At 35.4% G+C, this 10,242-nt stretch overlaps 1 protein-coding gene across 7 annotated transcripts in view; it reads left to right on the forward strand.

The window, feature by feature from the left end:
- The first annotated feature begins 1,865 nt into the window (after positions 1-1,865).
- Positions 1,866-10,242, forward strand: part of usp9 (ubiquitin specific peptidase 9) — a 34,906-nt gene continuing 26,529 nt past the window's right edge. For 2 of the 7 annotated variants that reach the window (XM_024285932.2, XM_024285935.2), the window contains exons 1-2: positions 1,866-2,357; positions 6,799-7,067. In XM_024285932.2, coding sequence (XP_024141700.1) covers positions 6,966-7,067 — 102 coding nt within the window. In that variant the 5' untranslated portion in view covers positions 1,866-2,357; positions 6,799-6,965. Of the gene's footprint in view, positions 2,358-2,491; positions 2,514-3,425; positions 3,450-6,798; positions 7,068-10,242 lie in introns of those variants that run through there. The other 5 variants (XM_024285928.2, XM_024285933.2, XM_024285929.2 and 2 more) reach the window with 4 other exon arrangements.

A 10,242-nucleotide genomic window follows, 5' to 3' on the forward strand; every position in this document is an offset into this window, starting at 1 on the left:
TACTCTTACTTGACTATATCTCTGGCTTCTTTATTCTCTTCATTGAACAACCTTTATTTCTTGAAAAATAGAATGCATAAACTCACTAGATTGAACAGGTGTAAAGACTTGTAAGTTTAAAGGGATAATAGTTATTAGTTGCAGTCACATAGGATACATATGTTAATAATATTTCAATACAGAAATTTATTATAAAAGTTAAAAAAAAAAAAAGTATTATAAGGATTATATTGGATGTAATGGATTGCAATTTAAGAGTTCAAATTTTATCTAGGAGTTACTATTTCATGTATTTTACTGTCAATATCTTTCACTAGATTGGACAACTGCAACTGGACCAGAAATCAGTGAAGTCAGGAATATGAAAATGTAATTGTCTTCTATTTAATACTACAGTAAAACTACAGTAATATTGAAGAAATTCATGATGCTACATTTAACTACTGCATTATGTCAGTCCATAATAGTAAGTCAATAGATCATTCTAGGATTGAAGCTGCTGCCACTTTGAATAATCTTCTCTGTGAATCTATGGTGCAGTGACCTGAAGAAGCCTCTGAATGAAGACACTTCTGCAGGGGATGGTCAGTTTTCCACATTAGATTGTGCATGCTATGTTCTTCTTTGTACATAATTTTAAGAGGTTTCAGGCTCATTTTTTAAAAATAATTTCACTCATCTTCTGCAAGCATCTGATGCTGCTGCAGATGTGGTTAAAGAACAGATATCAGATTACATAATATAAATGTAAGCTTCATAAAAAAGAGTTCCTTGGTTTGCAATGAAAAAAATATGGAGGAAATTGAGGTTAATGGGAGCCCTACAGTTCAGTTAATATGACCATCTGTAATGTTAGTAATTATTTATGTCCCTAATGACAATTAACTTTATTTTTTTATTGTATACATAAAACAATATTTAAGAACAAAAACAGATTAAAACGTATCTATTTCTTTTTGAAAATCCAAAAGAAGCCACTACAACTTTTAGTTTTTCATGTGGTTGTTACATTATTGTTTGAGAAAATTACAACATGCAGTGTTTGTTAAAGTAGAAATAACTGATCATTTTAATCTTTGAATTTAAAAAGGTATTCTCTTCTAACTTGTTTTTTAACAATGTGGCTCAAACACAATCTTTTTTTATATAAAAATCATATTCAGAAGGGGATACATGCTTAAATCAGTCATTAGATTTGGAATCAAACAAGAAAATCATGCCTTGCGACCGACATGGTGACCTGTCCACCCTCGACCAACAGTTTGCAGGATAGACTCTGGCAACCCTGTGACCCTGAAAGAGATGTGTATTTTATTTTAATATTTAAATATGAGGATGAGCCCCTTAAGATGAGAAACAATAACCTACAAAAAATAAAAAGAGGGAAAAAATCAATGGATAAAGAAAATGGATGGATGGATGGACAGATGGACGGACGGATGGATATTTTGTAAATATATGTCCCGAAAGACTATAACATTAAAATGTTTTCTTTATCTAAAGTGGTATTTTAAAACCATAAAGGCCTTAATTGAAGCTTTAATTGAAGCTTTTTTCCCGTCTTATTTTTCCTACAATATTAAAATTGTATTGCTTGTGTGACTGATTATTTCAGGGTCAATGTTTAATAATATTTAGTAAAATTGGGGATGGTAATTAATATGATTTTGTTCTACTTATCCCCTTTTCGAGAACAATTATGGTTATTTTATTTATTTAACTGAAAATTAAAATTAAATTTCAATAACAAATGTGTGATTCATCTGCATATTATAATTGCACTTGGCTCATTTAGGACCACCCAGAGCGATAGGAGGCGATATTTTAAAGTGCGTCAAGTTGTTCTTCTGTATTTTCCCCTGGTAAATGTCAAACTGCGATTTGGATCTCCGGAGTCGGAGCCGTTCTCTCGGTTTGAAACGGATTTTAAGCCCGTTCCATTCAGCGGCTGTTGCGTTAGCAGATGTGTTCTACGTTGTGGTGCAAACCAACTCATGTGTATCACTGACTGCTGGAGTTCACACAGTCGTCCAACCTGTTTTACTGAGCTGCATTTCTGTCCGACTGCGCTTCCGCCATGTTGAGCTGATTCAAGTTGTAAGTGACTGCTGGGACCGAAGTGACAAGCCTCAGAAACTGGACCAGATAGAGTAAAGGGGGCTGTTACCGCGCCGGTGACGCAGGAAAAACACACAGAAACAGAGGAAAACGTAGGATCGAGGTCTTTCCAGTTGCAGGTTTGTGTCCTGCAAAGCTGTCGCTGTTATAGGACACGTTTATGTAATAGACGACGACACCACCATCGCTGAAGGCTGGACGTAGCCCATGAATAGGGGGGAAGTCATATCAAATTCCTGGTGAGTTGTTAGCTAACTAGCTCGCTATGCTGACTGGTGATTGTTAGCTAGCCTTGTGTTAGCGGCAGTTGGGGTTGTATACACGGTAACAGTTCTGTATTTGGTGTTACTTGTGTCTTGTCAGTTCTTAGATTATATTCACAGTCACAAAATCTAGTAAGTGTCAACGTGACTACACTGCAAACTATACTTTTAACAATACACGTATTCTTGTTAGGTCAAGCCGATAGATTCACTGAAAGCAAGCTAATGCTAGCCATCTGCAAAAGACCTTCGACACTGGCTATACACTGAAAGGGAGCATTTCCTTTTAACATCTAATGTTTACAAGTTATTAACATGTCGATATCGCAAAGTCAGTCCTCAATCTGTTTCAAATATTGCATTTTAAGACTAATATAAAACAAAACAGCGTCTAATAAATTTATGTTTCGTATTTTAGGGTTCCGAAATTGTATTTTCGTTGTGTTTTGGCTAAGTTATAACTTACGGAATACGTGTTAGACCAACCAGCTACATTTCAGCAAATAGACGACTCCCATGAAACTATCATTTACCGGGATAGCTACAACTTTCTTTAAATACGGGAATTGTTTCAAAGTAGCTAACCTTAAACAGTTAGCATTTTAAGATTAAATTAAAGTAAGACGTCGAGTTTTATTATCAAGTCTCCAAATTTAGTGCATTTCCCCTCCGACATTTACCCACTCACAAGCTAACGGCTAGTAGCAGTTTACATTGGTCGTTGTTAGCACGACCGCTGGTTGTTGCAAATGGCGTTCTCTTGTCACATTGTTGATCAGGAAGAACGTCGGCTAACCAGGGGTTATTTGAATACCCGTTATTGTAATGAGTCGATTGAGTTATTTATTTAGGCTCGTTAAAATTAGTCGGCCGTGTTTGCAGGATAAATATGTTGCCAGGCCCCGACAGAATATTTGAGGCCTGCGTATGTCAGCGCAGTGAGCTTTGGACGACAAGGCCTTGACTGCTCTGCTGTCTGGGCGGATCGCTTTGCAGGCTAACCTAAAGCGTTGCGTTCCGCAGCTAGCTGTAGCAGGCGTTGACTGCCTAAATAATCAGCTGTTAATGGTAAGCTACTGTGCTTATATGGCATGACACCGGGTGTATGAGGATTATTTTGCACCAGAGAAACTCGAGGGTAAATCTTTTGTTGTTGCACGACTGATTAATCAATATGATGGCTTTACAGGACTTGGGGGGATAACATTCAAAGGCTGTATTATTCTCCTTATCCTGACGTCATGTTATTGAAAAAAGGACAAATTGCTGCTGCATTCGCGATTTATGACATTATTATGTAATGTTTTTGTGTTTAAGGTAGTGGGAGCTTCTTTTTTTCCCTAAATGTGATATGGAGGATGAGCATGGCTTGCCTACTTTTATTTATTTGGAAATTATTTACTATTGGTTCAGTTCATATGACTTTTCAGTGTCAGTGATAATTTTTAGTGGTTGTAAATCCCTTTTAACAGTTTGTTGATTTCCTGGTTTGACATCAATCATATCACATATTTTTCATCAGTGCCAGACAAGGCCTCACTCTACAACTTTGTTGTTGCTCAGTGGTGTCAGAGCTCTCTTCTAAAAACGAAAATATTGCAGAATAGTTAGCATTTTCAAATACAGAAGCACCATTATTAAATGGGTTGGTTATCTGATGACAGGCATGGTTGACTCTTCTTTTATGATTTGATTAGAGCACATCTAAAGTAAAATTCATGTTAAACACTGGTGAATATTGTGGACTTCGTCTTAGACTTTACATAAATGACAAAATGTTACAGTTTCTGCTAAATCATTTGGCCACAATGATATTTGAAATAAGTTTTTCTTTTTTTTAAACAGAGTATCAAATGTTTGTGTCATTAAAGACCCACTCCAGTTAAAATCACACTTTGGGCATTTTTTATATGTTCTTGTAGCATTTTCTCATGATGGAGAACATGTATACAATAATTCAAAATTAAAACCGCATTTCTTAGTATTTATTTTATTTAAATATTAACGAATAGGGAGCAGATGAAAAAATACCAGTTGAAGAAGCTCTGTGCAAGTTCTGATGCATCCACTTGCAGATAAATAGATACATTAACATCTTCATTTTCCTCTTCTGAGCTGACACCAGGCTCAAAACTTTACAGCAGGATAGCTCAGATATTGCTCGCCGTTTTTGTTGCACTGCTACTGTTAGCTTGGGGTTTTAAGCGGCTGTAGGTAGCGAAAGAGGGTGTCAACAAAGGGATGATGGGAAATCACTGGAGGCTTACTTTTGCATCAACAATCCCACCCTCAACTCAGGCAAATTACTGACAAATTCCTGCCACTGTACACAAACTATGTACTAGAAAACAGCACAGTTTTGTTGATTTTTGGCTTGTAATGGCATTAATCATAATTCATTGATCAAAAGATGATAAAATTGGGATTTTAAAGATATTCGGTTTTTTTCTCTATTAGTCAAGAACTACTCAAGATGTACAGCTATTATTATGGAATGAAGACATTTTTTTTTTAACTTAAAGAGACTTCAAATTACACATTATATTTAGTTGACAGAAGAACTGTTAATTCATCCCAAAATGCTGAACATATCCTCTAGAATTTAGGGAAATGAATGACATGACATTTTTTACATTTGAATGTACTGGTATTAAAAATGACATTGAATCCGAGTCACATTCTATCAAATCATCAATTCTGTTTGTGTTACTGCTGGTATCAATGTTGTGATGATCATGCCTGCTTCCCTCTGATATGATATAAAAATATGGGAGTTGCTTCCTCAGTTTGCCAATCCGATTATATTGTATTATATGTAATGGCATCTTCTGGTTAATGTTTGCTTGTAATTTTGATTTGCTTCATCTTAGAATGATGAGTCTGCTTTTAGAATCAATAGCTTTGGTTCAAATGTCTTTTTTTTTTCTTCCAGCTATCTGTTCTTTACATGCTCTTCATTCTTCTCTTATTTTGTTCTGTGATCTATACAAGTTAGTTGTCTAAAATTCCAGTGGAATACCAGACATTTGGACACTGACATTACTGCTTCTTTATAGCCTGCTGTATCCTCCAGTTTTTCCCTTGGAGAATTAAAGATTATCTTCTGGAAATCACATTTACTTTGGATATATGTTTATATTGGCAGAATACTATAAAACTTATTTTGTAACGTACTGAAAGTTCTTTAGGATTTCCCTGAGTTGGTGGACTATTTACTGAGTAAACAAAACAAATCAGATGGGCTAGAATGGAAACCTTTACGACCAATATGGTCAAAGTTGGAATTATGTTGGAATTTCTATAAATAATTTTACAATGTATTGTCGTCCTTGTGGGTTATTCTGTCTTACCCACTGATTCCTCTTGTCTATTGATCATTACTGGAATTTGACCGTTTATTTCAAATTTGTAAAGAAACACATTATTATTATAACTTTTAGAGAAAATTTGAGTTATTAGCCAAACTATTGAGTCAGCAGTATTAGAGAAACTTAGTGAGACATGTTTATGAGAATATTTTCAAAAGATGTAACCATATCCTGTTGAATTAAAAATAATTCTCATTGAGGTTTACAATTTAGTAGTTGATTTAATTTTAAAAAATATACTCTTTAGTTCTCAGATAAGGTTAGTTTTATAGTGAAAAATAAACTATCACTTTAATTTTGATTTGAATTTCCTTAAACGGGAGAAAATGAACGTTATTATAAACTGAAGTTTAAAGCTTGTTTTGTGTACTGTTTACTCCTGCCACCTGGACATTAGTATACATGTCACTGAATATTTAATCATCTCTAAAGTTGGCCATCTTTTCTGTTATTGGTTAGGCAAACTTCCTATATGGTTAGTACTGCACTTTTTTGCATAATGACAGAATTTTAGAACAGGTGCAGGTTTTTTGGGTTACATAAAAAAAGCAACCTACTGTTTTTTTTTTCTTGTTTGTTTTTTGTTTGTTTTGTTTTTAGCTGAGGTTTTAGAAAGGCTTTAAACACAGCATTTATGCCTCATTGATCAATTGGCATACAATTGCAAAATATTGCATCCCGAAAGGATTTTTTGGATTGTGTTGTTTCTTAAGACTTTTATTCTACAGCCTGTATAGTAGTTCCTTTTTATGTGTGTCATGATTTTAGGTAACGGTGTGGGTCTGTAAATATATTTATACACTGACTTGCATTCTTTGTGACTTTTTGCTCTTTTTAATATAAGATTCAGAGTTTCAGTTCAAAGAAACAAAACATCTGGTAGCACAATCTTTTAAGCGTCACTCATCTTTATAGTCTCAAGCTTGGGACTCCCAAATTGTTTGTTAGGAGTAGGCCAGGCGCCTTTAATTTGAAACCCATTTAACATATTTGTGTAACCTAAGTGCCCATCCTTTTTTATGACTGTTGGTTCTTCTCCCCTGTTCCAGGTTATGCAATGGTCTCAGCAACACATCCAGATCTCCAGGTGCTTGTGTCCCTCTCTTGTGTGTTCGGACTCTCTTCCCTCTGCTCTACAGCTGAGGTGGCTGTGATTTCCCTCCTGGCCAGCGCTCCCTAAGAGGCCAAGATTGCCAAGATCTGCCCCGTGGCGAGCATGACGGCCACCACGCGTGGCTCTCCAGTGGGGGGCAATGATAGTCAGGGCCAAGGCCAGGCACCTGATGCTCAAAGCCAGCCCCCACTGCCACAGAACCAGGTCAGTTGCAGCTTTCTATTTCACTTCTCAACTGCCCAATACCATAAATAAATCGTGGTCCTTTGCTTTTTTTATTTGTATATGGAGGCATTACAGCGCAGTGCTTTAAAGTTTTGAATGTTTTATTTACTTTTAAACTAATATAGCTGGTCCCTAGCCAGATGCAGATGCCAATTGGGGTCGATGTGGATGGAATAAGGGAACTAGAAAGAGGGTGAAGGCAATGAAGGCGAGGCATCAATGAACAGAGCCTCCTGAGTGGTGTTTAAAGGATGTGTTATGTGTGTGTGTGTCCTTTTTTTTTCTTCTGTGTGCACGTGCAGGCCTGTGGTGGTTAGAGATGAGACGTGAGAGGCAAGCTGCCTATGTAGGTCAGCCAAGCAGAAGGAGCCTTCACCATACTCCCCCACATTTTATGTTTCAGTTTTGCCTTTTTTTTTTTGATGATGCATATCCCTTCTTTATTCCCTCAGCTGCTCACATCGGTGCTGATGGGGATGTATACTAATTTTATAGGGAGGCCAGGGAAGAATGCATAGATTTGGTGCTCAAATGCACCCTTATGGGCTCTTGTATTTATGGCTTTTGAGATGCATCATCCCTTAGTTTACCTGTAAAGATGTTGATGAAGATTGTCATTCATCCAGGTGGCTTAAGTTGAGTCGTGGCTCATTGTCCTCTGCATCAATCTGATGAAGCTACATGGATGAGAGTGAAATGTTTCAAGATGAGAAAACAATTAGTCCAGATGCTATGACTCAACTTTAAGACATATTCATTTTAGCGATTCGATTCATATCATAATATATGGATATTCATTTTAGCGATTCGATTCATATCATAATATATGGATATTCATTTTAGCGATTCGATTCATATCATAATATATGGTTACTGATGCAATTCATAGTCGATTTTGGTTTATTCTGAATGATCCGATTCATTGACCTAAAAGTGATCTAGGACATCTTTAGCCAAAACTTGAACCAGTGTAACTCTGATAAATACCTGGTACTGAACAGTTCAGGAGAAGTTTTCCTTGTATTTCTTCAAGATAACCAACTGTAAGATAAATTTGTAAACAAGAATTAATGTCCATTCACATTTTAGTTTCCTAAAGTTCCGCCCACTGCTGTTTTTCCACATCAAAATAATACAAACGGAACAATATTAGAACATTCTAAAACACTTTAAGGTCACATACCTGAAAATTCTAAGTGTTTGGATAGTCATGATGACTTGGTAATTTTTTTGCTGCGTTGCATGTGTGTCATCCACTGTGATGGTCGTTTTACGTCATAGTAAAATAAACCTATATCGATATTTTCCAAAATCAATACAAGTGATTTCTTTTATTTTGAAATGATTTTATATTTGCACATTTCGACTTGAATACTAACTCAGACAGATCGATCTGGTTAGATCATAGGAATATAAATCGATTCATCAAATGAAAAAACACGGAAGGACTATTTGACATGTCCAGGGTGAATTAAATATAATATAACTTTGTTCAAGAATCTTACAAGGTTAGACATCTTTTTTGTCCTGCTTTTATGTGTTCTTAGTCCCCAGAACAACAGAAACTCTACCTGGAATCTAGAATAGGAACTCTTTGCTCTGGCATATGTTAGTACAGAAACACGAGACATGAAAGCAGCTCAAGTTTCACACACAGTTTTGTTGGTAAGACCGTTTTAACTTGATCATATACTTCTTTACCTTTTTCAGACTTAAGGTACAAAACTGCATTAGCGTTAGAAAGCAGGTGAAATAAAATAGTTTAAGTAGTAGTCAGTTGTTTGGGGCTCTTCTTAGTTTTATTTAGTGATGGAGCACCAGCTCACATGACCGATTCACTGCCTTCTTTTACACCTGGTTGCTATAACAGAACATTTTAGCCCTCTTTCCCCTACCTTTTCAGAATAAATGCTCCACTTTAGTATGTAGAAGGTTTAAGAATGCTGTTGGATTCTGTTATACTGACTCAAGAAGATGTCAGGGAGACAATCCAATTTACTTGTGAATAGATTCACCCACATACCAGTACAACCATGTGGTGTTCTGGGATGTTTTTGTTGGTGAAAAGTTGCTATGGGGTATTTTAAGATTACCACACACTTGTTTACAGAAAACACAACAGGTGAATTCAAATTGCGCAAATAGAATTTGCTGATCTTATTTTTTTCTAAATATATTTATTATTTATTTTTGATAAGTCATAGGTCGTCTAAAGTTTAAAGACAAAGTTTTTGATATAAAGCTGATGACACCAGCTCAGAAAACCTACACATTCAGCAGGTTTTTGAACTTTACTTAACAGAATAACAAACTTGATTAAAGTGCTGATTTACAGTGGAAAAACTCCTATAGTTAAAGCACAAATCCTCACATCTTAAATAAATGTGTTGTAAATTTGAATACATTTTTTTCAGAGAGAATGACATTTTATTGTTTCTGACATTTTCTTGGAGGACATTTCTAAAAGAGTCCTGGGATGCTTTGGTAAATGACCAATTTGTGAGGGTTTTGTGCTTCATCATCCAGTCAGTATGAATGCACAAGAGATAGAACGATGGTCAGGGAGTTGCTTGAATAAGGCCCGTTTTGATTTTTTTTATGTTGGATGCGTACAAAAATCCAGTGTTTCACATTATCGGTAAATCAGAAAAACCCTCCAATAAGTCTAAAATGAGTTTCACTTAAATATCTAAACAGAAGAGGCTGAATTTATGGCAGCCATGAATGATTCCTTAAAAGCTTTTGTGATCCAAAAACAAAGTAAATTATTTTTTCCAGTAGAAATTGCAGTTAAAGTAATTTTAAAGGAGTCACTCGTATTAAGACCCATATGAATATAATTGATGTTTTTTGTCAAGTTTTTGGTTGAAACGTCTGCTAAATGTCATACATCTAATTAAAGATCTGTTTATTTTATTAATTAAAACCAAAAACTAGCTTAGATGTAACCTTTATGTGATAGTCATCTGAAGAATTGGAAAGCATTCAAAGTAAAAATATATATTTATGAAACATTTTTATAAAAAAAATATGTACATCTGAGAGATTTTGTTTTTTTTTTCCTTTTACAAGAGCATGCTTTTGCAGCTGTAAAAGCTCTTTTCAGGGCAATGATACTGAGAAATACAAAATATATATATAGTATATTGTTGTG

This window comes from Oryzias melastigma, linkage group LG21, assembly GCF_002922805.2.
Source record: "Oryzias melastigma strain HK-1 linkage group LG21, ASM292280v2, whole genome shotgun sequence".
In the NCBI taxonomy this organism is placed as follows: domain Eukaryota; kingdom Metazoa; phylum Chordata; class Actinopteri; order Beloniformes; family Adrianichthyidae; genus Oryzias; species Oryzias melastigma.